Below are 21,111 nucleotides of genomic sequence, written 5' to 3' on the forward strand. Positions count from 1 at the left end.
ATAAGATGATCCTTGACATTCATGGCATCCTGATGAGACCCTTGAGCCCCGTACTGTGCTTGGCCACCTCCCCGGGCAGCCAGAGCACCTCGGTGTTCTGCATCCTTCCTCTCCAACTCCTCTTCCTCCTATGAGCTGTCTCGTTCCAGGGCCTCACTGTTCTCAAGGTCAATACCTCTCTGGAGAGCCATGTTATGGACAGTGCAGCAAACCACCACAATGAGCGAGATCCTTGCAGGAATGTATTGCAGGGCATTACCTGACTGGTCCAGGCACTGAAAATGCATCTTCAGAAGCCTGATGGCCTGCTCAATGGTTGTCCTAGTGAGCAGTTGACTTTGGTTGTATCACTTTATGCCTCTGTCTATGGCTGTCTTAGAGGGGTGAGTAGCCAGCTCTTCAAGGGATATCCCTTGTCCCCTAGAATCAATCCATGGACTTTGGGGGTTGAAATGACCATCTGTGGCAGCCTGAATTAGTAAAGGAGAAGGAGTCAGGGCAGCTGTCAGGAAAGCTAGCGCATACATGGAGGAAACGCTTGTTGTGGTCGCAGGCCAGCTAAACATTGGGGGAGTCGAAGCCGTTCCTGTTGATGAATCTGAGTGGGTGATCACTGGGTGCCTTGATGGCCACATAGGTGCAATCGATGATGTGCTGCACCTGGGGGAATCCAGCACTAGTGGTGAAACCCAATGCCCTCTGTTGCTGCGAGGCTGCATCTGCTGTGAACTGAATGTACTATCCAGCTCTGGCAAATAGGGCATCAGTGACCTGCGGGATGCAGTGGTGTGCAGCTGTTTTCAAGATTCCACCAAGGTCCATAGCTGATCCTTTGAAGGAGCCAGAAGTGAAGAAGTTCAAGGCCACAGTGACTATGATAGCTAATGGCAGGACATGGCAGGCAGTGCTACGAGGTGTGAGGTCTTTGGTAATGAGGGCACAGATGTCAGTGACCATCTGCCTGGAGAGTCGCAGTCTCCTGCAACACTGGTTCTTGGTCATCTCCGGGTGGCTCTGTCTTCGGTGGTAGATCCTATGTTAAGGTTACGGCCTCTGTGTCTTTCCTGCATCTTGTTCCTCTCCCTTGCCCTCCTGATGCCCGGGGCTCTGCCCTTCCTGCAGAGGGTGCTGCCCTTCATCACCACTGGGCCCAAAATCTGGAAGTAATGCTCCCATTGTCAGCTGCTGCCTCTCTTTTGGTCAGGTGGCCAGTTGTCCTTGGCAGCCTTGCCCCTGCTCTTAAGCCACCGCAATGCCAGGAAGGTGATGACTCCCTGCACTGCCCATGTGCTTACTGCCCACTCTCCGCCCCCCATTCACCCTTTTTATGGGGCCCAGCTAATTCCTTGGGGCGGCCATGACTGGCTTCCTACTACATACCCGGCTCCCTTCACCTGATCTGCCCCAGATGGTGGGCGTGCAGCCAGTGCACCCCTGTGAAAATCATAACTTCCCCATTAAAGATCTCTTAATGAGCCCCTTAACCAGCTTAATTGGCCTTAATTGGGGATCAGGTGGGATTACAATGCTGCCGTCCGCCTGCCCTAGTGAACATGGCCAGCACCAGGACCGGCATTGGGATACTGGCATGCCGGCTGCGCTGGTATTTTGGAGCCTTGCCTACTTCTGTTCCCGCCCCCAGTGGTACCCGAACATCCAGCCCCTAGTGTCTGAATTTTAACCTTGCTGCTACATTACTCAGGTTTAGAATATCCTCTAACCTCCTGTGAAGAGTACAATGGAGAAATATTAGCTTTTAAAAAATATTGAAAAGCTTTTGTCAGAAATTTGCTCAAGTGTCATCTTGAAATTATTGTTTAAAAAGTGCAGGATGACCTTTCAATACAAAGATCTGTCTAAGTCCATTTGTCTTTTCTTACAAATTCTGTTTCTCATCTGGAGAGCTGCAAATAATATAAGATGAAATGACTTTGTACTCACAGAGTAACAGAAAACTATAAATACATGAGCTGATTAGCACGCTCGCTTCATTTCATTAACAGCAGGCTTCGATTCATACTGCGCTGTGAAGTGATGAGATGTGAGTTTTTACTAATGAACCCCACACAAGAAGTTTCTGGGTTTTTTTTTTAAAGCACTGCAGGGATGAATGGAGAATTAGCAGTTTCACAGTATGTTGTCTGCCTACCTCTCACTTAGAAATTAATGCACAGCATAGAGTGTGGGATTTGGAGAGGGGGTGGGAGGGGTAGCGGAAGGAGAGTGAAGTCTAAATTTAAAAGTAAGAAAATGGATGTACAAAATAATAGTGATTCCAAATGAATTCAGGACCAAAAAATGTTTCTGGATATGTGGCTCCAGACAATAATTGTTGCTAAATAGAACGATCCATGCAGGACTGAGAAATAGAGGCCAAAATTCCAAGACTCTCAGATTGGAATTTTACAGCCCCCAAACGAGTGGGCTGGTGGGGGAGGCGAGGGGAGGGCGTAAAATTGATTGAGAGGTAGGAGGGGCCATTCCCGACCCCCTCCCACCCCTGCTGCAATATTATGCAGGACGGCGGCAGCAAGAAACGGCCGCCCACCCCAGGCCAATCAATGCCCTTAAGTGGCCAATTAACTGATAGAAATCCTGCTGTGTTGCACTTAAGGGCCTCCTCCTGATGTCGCGGGTATTTTACCCTCGGCAGCTGGACGACAAAGGCCTCAAGAACCCCGCCTGGTAAAATCTGGCAGCCTACTTGTGGGCTGGGGAGTGGGGGGGTGGCAATCCTGAGAGCCCCACAGAGAGCCGTCCCCGAAGCCTCAACCGCCCCCAACGCACAACACCTGCTTCCCCTCCAATCGACACCCCCTTGCCTCGCCGGGGCCAGGCCGATTGCCCCCAGTGAGGCCCTAAAAACTTACCTGAGTCCGGGGGCTGTCTTTGCTGTTGCCTCCGATGGCTGGGTGTAGTCCCAGCAGTGGCCACCACTCCTGGTGGCACTCCTGGGACTAAGAGCTGCCTGCCTGCTGATTGGCCAGCAGCTCCATTAGGCAGGACTACCTGCCTCAAGGAGGTGGGAGTCCCACCCAAGGCCAATTCAGGGCCTGGGGAGCGAAAAATCCCAGTCTGGGGAGCTGAACGCCCCACTGACTTTTTGCCGGTGGGCGGGCCCTCCCGCCCAATATAAACTTTTGGCCCCGGTTTGGCAGTTGAAGTGCAACACAACAGGACTTCCATCTGCCATCATCCATTGCTGTAAAGCCTGTCCCAAATCATGAGGATAGGTTAGTTGAAATACCAGAGGCTGGTGGCCTACGCTCGTACAGCTACCATCTTTAACATCTGTCAGGAAATTTGAAGAGGAGCCATGAAGGACAAGTGGTGGAAGTGAAGCCCTGGAAAGGCCAAAGGGAAAATTCTAGCGTTTTTTTTATATTCCTAACGGTGCAAATGGCTATTTCTGGGGAGGAAATCGAGCCCCTTAGGGACGATTTACCTTTCTCCAGGACAGTTTTGTAGCCTCTGCTAATCCTCAAATGGAAGTCATGCCAGCTGTCAGCAGACCAAAGTTCTGTTGGGCCTAATGGGATCATAATTGATGGACTTCACAAATAGTCCTGAACTCTCACAAACACTCACAGGGCATAGGGGCAGGCAGACAGCTCGCCTGTCTCTTCCTCAGTGGAATTTAGGACATTGTTTAAATGGAGTGATCAAACAACAGTTCTGAGTTCCACCCCCAAATTTCAGACACCATAAATTTCAGCCCCATAGAGCTGAGAATGTTTAAAGAAACAGTGAAACCATGTCAAATGCATGGCGACACCATGAAATGGTATGTTTTCTTACTGTTTTGATTTTTTTCCAGATAACAATGATCAAATAATATTCCACTTTTGCAGGATGTACCTATGGTTCAGTACCATTTCCATCGACGCACAGAAAGGTTAGTGTCAATGATCATCATTCATATACAGTTTCTAATCCATTATCTCCAACAGTTGTTTTCCCGATCATGTTGTGAAAGCCTACCTTTCTTCTCTCATATTCGGGGTTGTTGAAGTTTTTGTACAGTGAATCTGAAATTATGCTATAAGGAGTGTGTAGAAGAATTGTTAACACAGTTATCTGAAATTCCTTAACTACAACTTAGCAGATGCATTAACCCATTACCTGACACCCCCACTAAATTAGCAAAAAGAAATTTCATCAGAACGTCTCAAGCATTTGTACACAATGGCTCTGAAAAACCTGAAATTCCAATGTGCCATTGGTCAAACCACCACTGCTTAGCAGATACAAGACCTTGTCCAGAAATGATGCCCATTTTACCTGAAAAACAAGCGAAACACATAACAATTTCTGTGCATTATCTCTTTAAGGGTCCAATTATCCTCGAGGCCTAGATTCCAGAAACCCCTCAGCTACCCACCCCCGCCCCCCCACTGCCCCCATACACACAAACACACACACACGCGCACGTCTGCCACAGAAACAGCAGGTACGGGCCTCTGAAATTGCCCTCAGCTTCTGTTAACCCAAGGTCATGGGGACTTCAGTTGCCCCTCTTCCCCATTCCTATCCTCCACAAGGCCCTCCAGGAACTGGCAGCACAGGCAGAAACCTGATGTATCTAGGTAGTGGCCTATGTTTTGGAGTTATGGCTCTTATCCCACATCATAATTTCAAGACCAATGTATGTCAGCAACAAACTACAAATTTACGAACATATGAATTAGGAGCAGGAGTAGGCCATTCGACTCCTCAAGCCTGCTCTACCATTCAATAAGATTATGGCTGATCTGATTTGTAACCTCAACTCCACATTCCCGCCTACCCCCGATAACCTTTCACCCCCTTGCTTATCAAGAATCTATCTACCTCTGCCTTAAAAATATTAAAGGATTCTGCTTCCACTGCCTTTTGAGGAAGAGAGTTCTAAAGACTCACGACCCTCAGAGAAAAAATTTCTCATCTGTCTGAAATGGGCGACCCCTTATTTTTAAATAGTGGCCCCTAGTTCCAGATTCTCCCATAAAGGGAAACATCTTTTCCACAAACACCCTGTTAAGACCTCTAAGAATTGGGCAGCACAGTGGCGCAGTGGTTAGCACCGCAGCCTCACAGCTCCAGGGACCCGGGTTCAATTCTGGGTACCGCCTGTGCGGAGTTTGCAAGTTCTTCCTGTGACCATGTTGGTTTTCGCTAGGTGCTCCAGTTTCCTCCCACCGCCAAAGACTTGCAGGTGATAGGTAAATTGGCCATTGTAAATTGCCCCTAGTGTAGGTAGGTGGTAGGGAATATGGGATTACTGTAGGGTTAGTATAAATGGGTGGTTCTTGGTCGGCACAGACTCGGTGGGCCGAAGGGCCTGTTTCAGTGCTGTATCTCTAAATAAAAAATAAATAAATAAAATCATATGTTACTATCAAGTCGCCTCTTACTCTTCTAAGCTCCAGCGGATACTAGCCTAGCATGTCCAACCTTTCCTCTAGTAAACCTTCTCTGAACAGTTTCCAACGCATTTACATCCTTCCTTAAATAAGGAGACCAATACAGTACACAGTACTCCAGATGTGGTCTCACGAATGCCCTGTATAACTGAAGTATAACCTCCCTACTTTTGTATTCCATTCCCCTCGCAATAAACAATGACATTCTATTAGCTTTCTAATTACTTGCTGAACCTGCATACTAACCTTTTGTGATTCATGCACTAGGACACCCAGATCCCTCTGCATCTCAGCTCTGCAATCTCTCACTATTTTGATAATATGCTTCTTTTTATTCTTCCTGCCAAAATGGGCAATTTCACATGTTCCCACATTATACTCCATTTGCCAGATCTTTGCCCACTCATTTACCTATCTGTACCCTTTTGTAACCTCCTTATGTCCTCTTCACAAGTTACTTTCCGACCTATCTTTGTGTCATCAGCAAATTTAGCAACCATACCTTCGGTCCCTTCATCTAAGTCATTTATATAAATTATAAAAAGTTGAGGTAGTAGCACAGATCCCTATGTCACACCACACGTCACATCTTGCCAACCAGAAAATGAGTCATTTATGCCTACTCTCTGTTTCCTGCTAGCTAGCCAATCTTTTATCCATGCCAAAATGTTATCCTCTACACCATAAGCTTTTATTTTCCTGAATAACCTTTTATGTGGCACCTTATCAAATGCTTTCTGGAAATCTAACTCCAGTTCATCCACTGGTTCCCCTTTATCCACAGCACATGCTACTTTTTCAAAGAACTCCAATAAGTTTGTTAAACATAATTTCTCTTTCACAAAACCATGTTGACTCAACCTGATTACCTTGAATTTTTCTAAGTGCCCTGCTATAACGTCTTTAATAATAGCTTCTAACATTTTCCCTATGACAGATGTTAAGCTAACTGGGCCGTAGTTGCCTGCTTTCTGTCTCCCTCCCTTTTTGAATAAAGGAGTTACATTCGCTATTTTCCAATCTAATGGAACCTTCCCCAAATCTAGGGAATTTTGTAAAATTAAAACCAACGCATCAACTATCTCACTAGCCACTTCTTTTAAGACCCTAGGATGAGGTCCATCAGGACTCAGGATCTTGTCAGCCTGCAGCTGCAACAATTTGTTTGGTACCACTTCCCTGGTGATTATAATTTTCTTGAGTTCCTCCCTCATTTCCATTTTCTGATTTACAACTATTTCTGGGATGTTACTTGTATCCTCCATAGTGAAGACCAAGGCAAAATACCTGTTTAATTCATCTGCCATCTCCTTATTTTCCCTTATTATTTCCCCAGACTCACTTTCTATAGAACCAATGCTCACTTTGTTAACTCTCTTCATTTTAAAATATCTATAGAAACTCTTACTATCTGTTTTTATATTTCCAGCTAATTTTTTTTCCCTCATTAATCTTTTAGTCATTCTTTGCTTTTTTAATATTCTGTCCAATCTTCTGACTTGCCACCCATTTGTGCGCAATTATATGCTTTTTCTTTAAGTTTGATACTACCTTTAACTTTTTTAGTTAACCACAGAAAGTGGGTCCTCCCCTTGGAATTTTTATTTCTTATTGGAATATATCTATTCTGTGTATTCTGAAATATCCCCTTAAATGTCTGCCACTGCATCTCTATGGACCTATCCCCTAATCTAATTTGCCAGTTTATTTTAGCTAGCTCTGTTTTCATGCCCTCATAATTGCCCTTATTTAAGTTTAAAATACTAGTCTTAGATCCAGTCTTCTCTCCTTCAAACTGAATGTAAAATTCAACCATATTATGATCACTGCTACCTCGGGGTGCCTTCACTATGAGGTCATTAATTAATCCTATCTCATTGCACAATACCAGGCCTAGGATGGCCTGCTGTCTGGTTGGCTCCAGAACGTGCTGTTCTAAGAAACTCTCCCGAAAACATTGTATGAACTCCTCATCTAGGCTACCTTTGCCCATCTGATGTTTCCCGTTTATATGTAGATTAAAATCCCCCATGATTATCGCCGTACCTTTCTGACAAGCTCCCATTATTTCTTCCTTTATACTGTATCCTACCATGTAGTTACTGTTAGGGGGCCTGTGCACCACTCCCATGAGTGACTTCTTGCCTTTATGATTCCTCATCTCTACCCAAACGTCTTCTACATCCTAGTTTCCTGAATTTAGGTTATCCCTCTCCAATATGCTAATACCATCATTAATTTCCTAACTTCCTGTTCTTCCTAAATGTTATGTACCCTTCAATATTCAAGTCCCAATCTGTGTCATCATGCAGCCATGTCTCTGTAATGACTATCAGATCGTACTTATTTATTTATATTTTCACATCAGTTCATCTGTTTTGTTTCAAATGCTATGTGCATTCAGATACAAACCTTTAGTTTTGTCCTTTTATTATTTTTGTAACGTCTAGCCTTGACTGCTGATTTACTCAAATTTGTACTCTCTGTCCCTTCCTTTCATAGTCTGTTTATCATTTCCCATATTAATATCTTTCTCTCTTGCCTTGTCTCTGCTCTTCGACTCACCACATTTTCCCAAATTCGATCCCTTGCTCCACTATTTAGTTTAAAACCCTCTCTACTTCCCTAGTTATGTGGTTCTCTAGAACATCAGCCCCAGCATGGTTCAGGTGTAGACCGTCCCAATGATACAGCTCCCACTTTCGCTAGTACTGGTGCCAGTGCCCCATGAACTGGAACCCCACTTCTACCACACCAGTCTTTGAGTCATGCATTAATTTCTCTAATATTATTTTCGCTATGCCAATTTGCATATGGCTCAGGTAATAATCTCTGACGTGCAAATTGGCATAGGGAAAATAAGTTTAGGGAAATTAGAGATTACCTTTGAGGTTCTGCTTCTTAATTTGGTGCCTATTTCCTCATACAGACTATGCAGAACCGCCTTCCTTATCCTCCCTATGTCGTTGGTACCTACATGGGCCACAACTATTGGATGCTCCCCCTCCCATTTTAAGTTCCTTTCCAGCCCTGAGCAGATTTCTTGAACCTTGGCACCAGGCAGGCAACACAGCCTTCTGGACTCTCGTTCCTTGCTGCAGAGAAGAGTGTCAATCCCCCTCACTATATTGTCCCTTACTACCACTACATTCCTTTCTGCTCCCCCCACTTGAATGGCTGCGGTGCCATGGTCAGTTAGCTCATCCACCCTGCAGCCTCCACTCTCAAGCAAACAAGCTGAAAGAACCTCAAACCTGTTGGACAATCACAAAAGCTGAGGCTCCTGCCCTCTGGGTCCCCTTACCTGCCTCAGCTGCAGCCACACTCTCCTGTCCCTGACCACTGACCAAATCAGAAGACCTTATCCTAAGGGGTATGATCGACTCCTGGTACAAAGTGTCCAGGTAACTTCCCCCTCCCTGATGTGTCTCAGTGTCTGCAGCTCGGCCTCCAGCTCAATGACTCTGAGCCGAAGCTCCCCAAGACTCAAACACTTACTGCCGACGTGTTTGCCCTGGATCACATTGGCATCCAGGAGCTCCTACATGCTGCAGCTGTGACACATCACCTGTCCTGTCATCCTTAATGTCTTTTAATTGACTATTTTATTAAATTTTTTATTTTCCTTTTTTTTAAAATCAACCTTACCACCATTTCCTGTACTATTTTCAACCTTACGAATCGAATAGACCTTAACCACTTACTACGTACTCACAAAACAGCTCGCTTCTTTCCCTTTAGTAGAAAAAGAACCAAATCCTACAGGGTGAAAAAGTTAGAACAAGCAAAGGAGCACCTCTTTCCCCTCCTCACCCAACTCCCTCAACTCACCGAATTCACAGCATTCTGTTCAAGTCGCAGAGATGCCTGTAATTCTAGTTCTGAAACTTTAGAGATTAGCTGAGCCTCAGGTACAGAAAAACCAGCTCAAGCTAGTTTCCTTAATTAACTAACTACAGCTGCTCCCCAGTGGATAGCATATTTATCCCTGCTTAGACCCTGGATAAAATTTAGAATTTAAACAGTAAATTTTAGTTAAATGTTAAATACAAACAAAATTAAATTTCTGGGAAGAGATTAAGATTCCCTCAACTCACGCAAGAGTTCTGCACATGTGGTGATACAGAAAACATGATGGGAATTCTCAGACTTGTTCTCTGAAATACTTGGTATTACATTTGTCTGATAAAAGTATCCCATGCTGTACATTAACAGATAACCATTTTTACTGTTGCAGAACAAAGTCACAGAAAAGGAGATTTGAAGAGGAATTAAATGAAAGGATGATTCGTGCTATTGATGGAATTAATTCACAAAAGTAAGTTTACATTAAGGAAAATAAGTATTACCTCAAAGTAAGAGGAGGCTGACAAATTAATAATTTAAAGTTCAGCTAAATATTAATGCCACACAATTTACAACAAGTTTGTATCTGAGATGGTTAGAATACTCTTGACAACTGTGGAGCAATGTAAAGCTTTGACTACCTCACCATTTCTGTTGAAGGATAACACAGAGGGGTAAAAATAGCAAAAACTTGTGTAAGATCAAAAAGAAATTCATCAATATGCCGCTGATTCCCAAAGATGAGTGCAGAATTGTGTGGCCGCTACCCTACCAGAAATCTTCTTCTTTGGCCTCCTTGTCTCGAGAGACAATGGGTAAGCGCCTAGAGGTGGTCAGTGGTTTGTGGAACCTACCAGAAATCACACATACTATAAACAACACCAAGTGCATCAGAGACCACCTATTTGTTATTGAAGTGCAGGTACCACATTTAACATTTCTCCTATGTCTCAGGAATTAGGGAAAGATTTCTGAGAGCACCCAGATAGTTAGGGATTGGATCATTTATCACAAAGCAGTGGAAATACTTGTATTAAACAATCAAAAAACACTCTCCTCCATTGATCAGATACATTCTACCCAAGACCTGTATTGCTCGCAAATCAACAGCCACAGAAAGTGCTACAAAATTTGTCCCCACAGTTTTTCCAATTCTAATGCAGAAATCAAATGCTGCCAGTTGATACCAATCTTCCAGTCCCCCTGATTCACAGATCATTCAGTTCCCCTGCAGTTTACACAGCATGCAGCTTTATGTAATTTTGTCTGTCCCAGCTCTTTGATTAACTGGCTCCACAATTACTCTGCATTTCGTTTAGCAGGTGAAATATGCAAGGTGTGTAATACATGAGGATTAATGAGTTGCAAATGAATGGAAATTAGCAGATGTATTTAATTCAGACTCAGAACACAACAGGCCTTATTTCCCAAGGTCCAACACCACCAGTAGGGTTTTGCACACAGCAAGAGGCTAATTGGAAAATTGTGGCGTTAGAGTCTGACAGTTGCTGGCCATCAATATCAAGCAATGGAAAATAGCTGGCAGTGTAACCACTATTTTTTGATAAACCACCCATTGCATGCAATGGCAAGGGGCTCAGAAAGTTCTGCCCAGGTTTTGGTACACCTGATATTGCTTACACCTGGCAAGGACAACTAGTTGTTAAGTGGCAGCCATAATTATTAATAGCTGAGCAGCAGAAGGGCCTCAAAGGCTAAGTGCAGTAAATTGCTTTTAAATCATTTATATAGCCTAGCAAAAGCAGTCAATCCAAAATTATTACATTATTAAAATCTTTATGATATTCCAATTGAGATATGTTCCTGTTGATAGGCCTGCCACAGAATCAATAACCGAGTTTTTAATAGAAAAGAACGAGTGGGGCCGACAGGGAGTCACAAGAACACAAGAAATAGGAGCAGAAGTAGACAATATGGCCCATTGAGCCTGCTCCACCATTCATTACGATCATGGCTGATCTAGGGCTTCAATTCCACTTTCCTGCCTGCTCCCCATATCCCTTGATTTCCTGCGAGACCAATAATCTATCTATCCCAGCCTTAAATGTATTCAACGATGGAGCATCCACAACCTTCTGAGGTAGAGCATTCCAAGGTTCACAAGCCTTTGAGTGAAGTAACTTCTCCTCATCTCAGTCCTGAATGATTGACCCCTTATCCTGAGACTGTATCCCTGTGTTCTTGATTCCCTGACCAATGGGAACAATCTCTCAGCTTCTACCCTATCAAGCCCTTTCAGAATCTTGTATGTCTCAATTAGATCGCTTCTCATTCTTCTAAACTCCAGAGAATTTAGGCCCAATTTACTCAGCCTCTCATCATAGGACAACCCCCTCATTCCAGTAAATCTTCGCTGCACTGCCTCCAGTGCAAGTATATCCTTTTTTAAATGTGGAGACCAAAATTGCACACAATATTCCAGGTGCGATCTCATAAAGCCCTGTACAATTTTAGTAAGGCTTCATTATCCGTGTACTCAAATCCCCTTGCAATAAAGGCTAACATGCCATTTGCCTTCCTAATAACCTGCTGCACCTACATGTTAACTTTGTGCGTTCCTTCAGAAGTCTCTCTGAACATCAACACTTACCAGTTTCACACCATTTAAAAAATATTCTGCTTTTCTATTTTTACAATCAAAGTGAACAACTTCACATTTCCCTACATTACACTTCATTTGCTATCATGTTGCCCACTCACTTAACCTGGCTGTATCTGTTTGCAGCCTCTCTACATCCTCCCTGCAGCTTACCTTTCCACCAAGCTTTGTATCATCAGCAAACTTAGATACATTACTCTCTGTCTCTTCATCAAAGTCATTTATATAGAATGTAAATAGCAGAGACCCCAGCACTAATCCTTGCTGTAACCCACTATTCACTGCCTGCCAACTTGAAAATGCCCCATTTATGCTCACTCTCTGCTTCCTGTCTGTTAACCAATCCTCTATCCACGCTATTGTATTACCCAGGGTCAAAATGATGGCTAAGCATATGCCACTGCATTACCAGCCCCTGCCATTTTAACTACCAGTATTCAGGCAGTTTGGAGTCAGCCTGCCACAGGCCAGCTGGGGCTTAAATAAAATGTGAAAATCGCAGGCTGATTATGCCATTGACCAATATTTTAACTGAAATTCATGGGAGGCTCATACATTGATCATAAGAGGTTGACGTAAATAATTTTTTTTCATTTTTTCTGAGGGTTCCTTGTGGCCCAGGAGAAGCAGGATTTCCCCCCTGCCTTCTCTCTTACCCCTCACCACTGACAGCTCTACGGCGATGTTATGCCAAAGGTGTCAATCTTCCATCTGATTTGCTCCTGTCCACTGGCCCTGATGTCAGTTCCACCAGCTTTGTGGCAGGATATAGTGTAGACACATTTAAATGAGGCCTGTGAGTTAAATGGCCCTGAGCTGTCTATGAAGGACACCTGCCTACTCCTAACCTGCACCAGATTAAAATCGGGGCTATATATTTTTGTACCGCACAATTAATTTTGTCTTGACACAAGAATTGGCTTTGAGGTGCCACAGAATTCTAGGATCCCTGACACTAACACATCAGAAAAATTGCAGTGTATAGCTGATATTCAGATAACAGCACTGGAAGAGAAAATTTAGCCCCCCAAAATGGGTGGGTTTCGGTCAGGTGAGATGTGAACATTTGAAAAATCTCAAGCCCAACCCCAACCACTTGCAACCCATCCATTTCTGGTTTTAATGGAGGTGGAATTAAGTGGAGCGGGGGGGGGTGGGGGTGTAAATGGAGAGGAGGGCAGGCAATCAACCTGCTCACAGGAGATGGGTGGTCATTTAAATTTCATAACGAAGCTGCATACCTGAGATTTAACCAATGTTTCAGGTTCAATCCTGGTCTGACGCAAGCCTCGAGAAACCTGGCAACTAAAGCGAGGCGAGGATTGCTTTGTGGAACAGTTAAGTCATAGAGTCATAGAGTTATATAGCACAAAAACAGGCCCTTTGGCCCATCGTGTCTGTGCCAGCCATCAAGCACCTAACTATTCTAATCCCATTTTCCAGCACTTGGCCCGTAGCCTTGTGAGCTGTGGCGTTTCAAGTGCTCATCTAAATACTTCATAAATGTTGTGAGGGTTCCTGCCTCTACCACCCCTTCAGGCAGTGCATTCCAGATTCCAACCACTCTCTGAGTGAAATTTTTTTTCCTCAAATCCCCTCTAAACTTCCTGCCCCTTTCCTTAAATCTATGCATCTGGTTATTAACCCCTCCGCGAAGGGAAAAAGTTTCTTCCTAGATAACCTATCAATGCCCCTCATAATTTTGTATACCTCAATCATGTCCCCCCTCAGCCTTCACTGCTCTAAGGAAAACAACCCTAGCCTTTTCAGTCTCTCTTCATAGCTGAAATGCTCCAGCCCAGGCAACATTATGGTGAATCTCCTCTGCACCCTCTGCAGGGCAATCACATCCTTCCTATAGTGTGGTGCCCAGAACTGTGCACAGTACTCCAGCTGTGGCCTAACTAGTGTTTTATACAGCTCCATCATAACCTCCCTACTCTTATATTCTGTGCCTCGGCTAATAAAGGCAAGTATCCCATATGCCTTCCTAACCACCTTATCTACCCGTGCTGCTGCCGTCAGTGATTTATGGACAAGTACACCAAGGTCCCTCTGACCCTCGGTACTTCCTAGGGTCCTACCATCCATTGTATATTCCCTTGCCTTGTTAGACCTCCCAAAATGCATCACCTCACACTTCTCAGGATTAAATACCATTTGTCACTGCTCCGCCCATCTTACCAGCCCATTTATATCGTCCTGTAATCTAAGGCTTTCCTCCTCACTATTTACGACACCACCAATTTTCGTGTCATCTGCGAACTTACTGATCATACCTCCTATATTCACGTCTAAATCATTAATGTATACTACAAACAGTCCCAGCACTGATCCCTGTGGTACACCACTGGCCACAGGCTTCCATTCGCAAAAACAACCCTCAACCATCACCCTCTGCCTCCTGCCACTAAGCCAATTTTGGATCCAATTTGCCAAATTGCCCTGGATCCCATGGGCTCTTACCTTCTTAACAAATCTCGCATGCTGGACCTTACCAAAAGCCTTACTGAAGTCCATGGAGACTACATCAACTGCTTTATCTTCATCTGCACACCTAGTCACTGCCTCAAAAAATTCAATCAAGATAGTTAGACACGATCTCCCCCTGACAAAGCCATGCTGACTACCCCTGATTAATCCCTGCCTCTCCTAGTGGATATTAATCCTGTCCCTCAGAATTTTTTCCAATAGTTTCCCTACCACTGATGTTAGACTCACCGGCCTGTAATTACCTGGTTTATCCCTGTTACCCTTCTTGAATGATGGTACCACATTCACTATCTTCCAATCCTCTGGTGCCTCTCCTGTGGCCAGAGAGGATTTGAAAATTTGTGTCAGAGCCCCTGCTATCTCCTCCTTTGCCTCACATAGCAGCCTGGGGATACATCTTATCTGGGCCTGGAGATTTATCCACTTTTAAGCCCGCTAAAACAGCTCATACTTACTCCCTTTCAATGCTAATATGTTCAAGTATATGACAATCCCCCTCCCTGATCTCTACACCTACATCATCCTTCTCTGTAGTGAACACAGATGAAAAGTAATCATTTAAAACCTTACCTATGTCCTCGGGCTCCACGCACTGATCACCACTTTGGTCCCTAATGGGCCCTACTCTTTCCCTGGTTATCTTCTTGCCCTTAATATACTTATAAAATGCCTTAGGATTTTCCTTTATCTTGCCCGCCAGTGTTTTTCATGTCCCCTCTTCGCTCTCCTAATTACTTTTTTAAGTACGCCCCTACACTTTCTATACTCCTCTAGTGCCTCTGCTGTTTTCAGTGCTCTGAATCTGCCATAAGCCTCCTTTTTGTCCTGATCCAATCCTCTATATCAGTGGCACAGTGGCGCAGTGGTTAGCACCGCAGCCTCACAGCTCTGGCGACCCGGGTTCAATTCCGGGTACTGCCTGTGTGGAGTTTGCAAGTTCTCCCTGTGTCTGCGTGGGTTTCCTCCGGGTGCTCCGGTTTCTTCCCACATGCCAAAGACTTGCAGGTTGATAGGTAAATTGGCCATTTGAAATTGCCCCAAGTATAGGTAGGTGGTAGGGAAAATATAGGGACAGGTGAGGATGTGGTAGGAATATGGGATTAGTGTAGGATTAGTATAAGTGGGTGGTTGATGGTTGGCACAGACTCGGTGGGCCGAAGGGCCTGTTTCAGTGCTGTATCTCTAAACTAAACTAAACTAAACATCATCCAGGGTTCCCTGGACTTGTTGGTCCTACCCTTCACCTTTATGGGAACATGCTGGCTCTGAACTCTCACTATTTCCTCTTTGAATGACTCCCACTGGTCTGATGTAGACTTTCCTACAAGTAACTGCTCCCAGTCCACTTTGGCAAGATCCTGTTTTATCATATTGAAATCGACCCTCCCCCAATTCAGTACATTTATTTCTGGTCCATCTTTGTCCTTTTCCATAACTACCTTGAGCCCTACAGAGTTATGGTCACTATCCCCGAAATGCTCCTCCACTGACACTTCTACCAGATCCAATTCAACATTTATTTAGAATAAACCCCCAGATTACAATGTCTATTCTTTTACAAAAAAACTGTAGCATTTTTTTCTGTGAATTAATGGAACAGTTTGTAGAAAATGTGTTTGTTTTACAGACAATGGCTAAAATCTGATGACATTAAAAGAATTTCCCTTTTCTTTCATAATCAAGAATTAGAGAAAGAGGTAAGTGTGACTTTTATTCAAATATTGGTGAAAAAGTGGAAGATATTAGGGGTTAAATTGGACAACCCCCCAGATACAGGAGTGGGGATTGAGGTATGCGATGAACTGGCACCCGTTCATTCTGTTGCAGGCAGCATATTATATTCGTGTGTGTAGCCAGTATTACCCATGCAGGAGACCCTTGAGACATATAGGAACATAGGAGCAGGAGTAGACCATGTAGCCCCTTGAGCCTGTTCTGCCATTCAATGAAATCACAGCTAATCTGACCATAACTCCATATGCGTGCCTTTGTCCCATATCCCCTAATACTTTTGGTTGACAAAAATCTATCAATCTCAGATTTTAAATTAACAATTGATCGAACATCATTGTTATTTGCAAGAGTTCCAAGCTTCTACCACCCTTTATGTGTAGATGTGTTTCCTAATTTCACTGCTGACAGGTCTGGCTCTAATTTTTAGACTATGCCCCCAAGTCCTAGACTCACCAACCAGTGGAAATAGTTAAATAAAAGCAAAATACTGCAGATGCTGGAAATCTGAAATAAAAACAAAAAGTGCTGGAAATACTCAGCAGGCCTGGCGGCATCTGTGGAGAGAGAAGCAGAGTTAACGTTTCAGGTCAGTGACCTTTCATCAGAACTGGCAACGGTTAGAAATGTAATAGTTTTTAAGAAAATAAAGCAGGGGTGGGGGAAAAGAGAACAAAAGGGAAGGTGTTGATAGGACAGAGGTTTTTATTTCAGTGGAAATAGTTTCTCTCTATCTACCCTAGCTATTCCCCTTAATATCTTGGAAGCTTCGATCACATCACCCCTTTACCTTCTAAATTCCAGGGAATACAATCCTTGTTTGTGTAATCCCTCCTCGTAATTTAACTCTTGGAGTCCAGGTATCATTCTGGTAAATCTACGCTGCACTCCCTCCAAGACTAATGTATCCTTCCTAAGGTTTGGTGCCCAAAACTGCTCACAGTACTCCAGGTGTGGTCTAACCAGGACTTTGTATTGCTGAACATAGGGACATAGGAAATAGGAACAGGAGTAGGCCATTCGGCCCCTCAAGCTTGCTGTGCCATACAACTAAATCATGGTTGTTTTTCTCCCTCAACCCCATTTTCCCGCACTATCCCCATATCCCTTGATGCCTTTAATAACTAGAAATCTGTTGTTCACTGTCTTGAACATTCTCAATGACTGAGTCTCCACTACTCTCTGGGGTAGAGAATTCCAAAGTTTCACCACTCTCTGAATGAAGAAATTCCTCCTCATCTCAGTCCTAAATGAGAAAAGCACGAACCCTATCCCCATGTATTCTAGTCCTCTTGATATAAAGGCTAGTATTCCATTAGCCTTTTTGATTATTTTTTGTTTCTGTTCATGACATTTTAATGATTTATGTACCTGGGCCCCCAAGTCTTTTTGTACCTCCTCTGTTTCTAGTTTTTCACCATTTAGAAAGTCCTTGTTCTATCGTTTTTAGGTCCAAAGGGGATGACCTCACATTTGCCTAGATTGAAATCTGTTTGCCACAATTTTGACCATTCACTTGTTCGTTCAATAGTTCTTTATAATTTTATGCTTCCATCTACACTGTTTACAATGTCACATATCTTTATGTCATCAGAAAATTTGGATATGTGGCTTTTTATTCCATCATCTAAGTCATTAATAAATATGGTGAATATTTGAGGCCCCAATATAGATCCTTGCAGAACACTACTCATCACATCCTGCCAATTAGAGTAGCTGCCGTTATCCTTACTCTCTGTCTCCTTCTGCTCCGCCAATTACCTAACCATGTCAATAATTTGCCTTCAATTCCATCAACTTCAGCTTTAGCTAACAGGCTCTTGTGAGGAACCTTATCAAATGTCTACTGGAAGACCATATAAATAACATCCAAACATATTCCCCTGTCCATACTTTAGTTATCTCATCAACAGTTCAATCAGGTTTGTCAGGCAAAACAAAGGCCGGAATTTTACCCTTGGCGGACAGGAGCCAGCCACCCACTGAAAAGTTGGTGGTGAACCCACCTCCACCTGGCCTGGGGATTCGATCCACATTTTGTAGTCCCTAAGCCTTCAATTGGTCTGAGGTGGGACTTCCATCTCATTGAGCCAGGAAGTCCCACCTAATGGAGCTGCTGGCAAATCAGAGGGCTGATAACTCTCTGTCCCAGCAGCGCCAGCAGGAGTGATGGCCACTGCTGGGACTGCAAACCAGCCATTGCAAAGAAGATGTCAGGGAACTCCAGAACCAAGGTAAGTTTTTGGTGCCTCGCGGGGGTGATCGGTCAGGCTCCAGCGAGGCAAGGGTGGTTGATTGGGGGGGACGTGTTAGATGCTGGGGGTGGTTGGGGCAGCAGGGACATTTGTCAGGCGGCTTCTCTCGGGCCTGGGCCACCCGACCGGCCACGGGTAAAATCCCTTTGGAGGTGGACAGAGGCCCTTAAGTGACCGTTAAGTGGCCACTTAAGGGTCTTGATTAGCTTGGGGCGGGCGGGCCATTTTCTGCCACCACTGCCCTGCATAAAGTGGCGGCGGAGCCGGGAGCAGGTCGGAAAGGGCCCCCGAGCCTCCTGCTCCATTTTACCGCCCTCCCGCCACCTTTCCGCTCTTTGGGAGGGGGGGGGGGGGCGTAAAATTCTGGCCATACACTTTACAAACCCATGCTGGATGTCTCTGATGAGCTGAAAATGGTCACTTCTTCAGCCACAACCTTCCTAATCAGCTTATCCCTATGCCAATTTGCAGGGGACTGGGTTGATATTCCAGCGATTTTAATACAGAAATTATGCTCAGGAAGCAGTAAAATGAACAGCAGAGGTCAATGAAAATGGAGTTCAGGGGGCGTGCATTCGCTTCCATTGGGAAGTGTACAGGATGCCACCTTGGTAGCAGGATTTGTGCATGCATGCCTAACAGCCACCTACAACGTGTGGAGCAGTGAGATGATGATGTGAATCTGTGTGCAACGCTGATTTGAAGCCACTGTTTCCATTTTCCAACTCCACATTCCAACCAATTCCGTCTTAACCTCACATAGCTGAACACAATTTTAATGGAATGAAGAAACCCACACCACTGCTATTTAAAGGGATCATGAAGTACTTATAAGTTAGATGCTGGATTATTTCTTCTGGCTGCTGTTGAAATTGTGCACATTTCTGGAGGTTTCCTATTCTTAGTGAATGTTTGAATAGCCTACAGGAAGCTGCCAGGGGTGTTTCTCCAAGAATATGGATGCAGTGCAGGAAGAGGTTTAATGATCTTACACGAGTTGGTAAGGTGAGTGAGTTCAATCTTCAACTGTTCTTTCCTATGAACTGCACTACTGCACTCGTCATCCAATGCTCAATTCACTACGCACCCATCACCCATCTCCAACAATCTCTATGAATCAGTACTCAACCTTTCAATTTATATGGTTTAACTCACCCTCACACCCAGCTCACAGCTCAAACATACTGGCAACTATTCAATGATGACAGCCACAACAGTGCTGTCCTTGCCCTGATTTGAGGCTGCGGTTGTGGCTGCAGCAATTAACAGCATTCAGTCACAACCACTTTAGTGAAGTGAGATGTCTCATGCACTGGCTGTTGCTGACTTTGAGGTAAGAGAATTGCTCCCTGAAGACCCTTGACGAATACGGCCTCCTGCTGACAGCCCTTCTCCCCCTCCTCCTCCTCCCTCTTCTAGCAGCTTGTTCTGCTCTGCGTGACCCCTATTCATTATCCTAGTTATGATCAATCCCCAGAGGATGTCTGGTTACAGTTCTTTTAGAACAATGTTTTATATAACAAAAAGTACTGCAAGACCAACCAGACCACTTCCTGTGTGGCTATTCAAATGTTAGCCAAGTATAGGAAGCCTCCAAAAATGTGCACCACTGCACTAGCACCCAGAAGAACTAATCCAGCATCTAACCTGTAAGTAATTCATGATCCTTTTAAATAACAGTGGTGTGGGGTTCTTCATTCCATTTAAAGTCATGTTCAGCTGTGCGAGATTAAGAAAGAATTGGTTGGAATGTGGATTTGGAAAATGGCAGCGGTGACTTCACATCATCATCTCACTGCTCTATATGTTGCTGGTGGCTGTTAGACATGTGCGCACAAACCCAGTTACTAAAATGGCGTCCTGTACACTTACAACTGGAAGTGTGCACAAGCCTCTTGAAATCCATTTTCACATCTTGGCTGCATAACACTTCACAAACAAGTGATGCCCAGCTCAATTTAGCCTCCTAAAGCATTAAACTCAAGCACTTTCATGGCGCTATTATACTACAGGTTACCATTTAAAATTGGTACCTACATGGTACCATGGAATTTGTGATGCAAAATTATACTGCCAAATATGCATTGTTCTGTGGCAATATGATATTTTATGCATACATAAATATATGTGAAAAGGTTCTCTCATTGGCTTCTGCACGCCAAGTTATTTAATGTTAGGAAAAAACTGACAGAACTCTTTGCCAGCATTTAAAATGTTCCAAGGTGGGCCAACTATGACTGCTTGGAACAGAAACAGAAAGTGCTGGAAATACTCAGCAGGTCCGGCAGCATCTGTGGAGAGAGAAACAGAGTTTGCAATTCACCGCCCTGAATCGTTAACTCTGTTTCTCTCTCCGCAGATGCCGCCATTCCTGCTTAGTATTTCTAGTGCTTTCTGTTTTTGTTTCAGATTTCCAGCATCTGCAATACTTTGTTCTTGCATGGCTGCTTGGGAAAATTTTACAAATCGTTTTATAGGGAGACCATTTACTTTAGATTAACCTTGAAAAGGCCTCCTCATGAATCTTATTGTCTGTACTTAAAAAGATTACAGTTTACTGTGATGTTTAGGGGCTTTTTTACATTAGGTCATGGATTAATTAATATTTTCATATTAACTCCTATAGTACCGAGCAACTACACTTCCAGCCTTCAAGTACTATGTTACCTGTGCTTGCCTCATATTTTTCTGTATCTTCGTCGTTCAGATTCTGGTGTTGCCAAAGTAAGTATGCGTACACAATTCACTTCTGTGAATGTATTAA

General features: G+C 44.0%; 1 protein-coding gene across 1 annotated transcript in view; it reads left to right on the forward strand.

Annotated features, from left to right (window-relative positions):
* The window catches only part of LOC137379590 (adenylate cyclase type 2-like), a 606,709-nt gene that overhangs the window by 427,473 nt on the left and 158,125 nt on the right, over window positions 1–21,111 (forward strand). The window contains exons 11-14 of the mRNA XM_068050644.1: window positions 3,852–3,895; window positions 9,640–9,720; window positions 15,989–16,058; window positions 20,974–21,071. Coding sequence (XP_067906745.1) covers window positions 3,852–3,895; window positions 9,640–9,720; window positions 15,989–16,058; window positions 20,974–21,071 — 293 coding nt within the window. The remainder of the gene's footprint in view (window positions 1–3,851; window positions 3,896–9,639; window positions 9,721–15,988; window positions 16,059–20,973; window positions 21,072–21,111) is intronic.

This window comes from Heterodontus francisci, chromosome 2 (genome assembly GCF_036365525.1).
Source record: "Heterodontus francisci isolate sHetFra1 chromosome 2, sHetFra1.hap1, whole genome shotgun sequence".
Taxonomy (NCBI): domain Eukaryota; kingdom Metazoa; phylum Chordata; class Chondrichthyes; order Heterodontiformes; family Heterodontidae; genus Heterodontus; species Heterodontus francisci.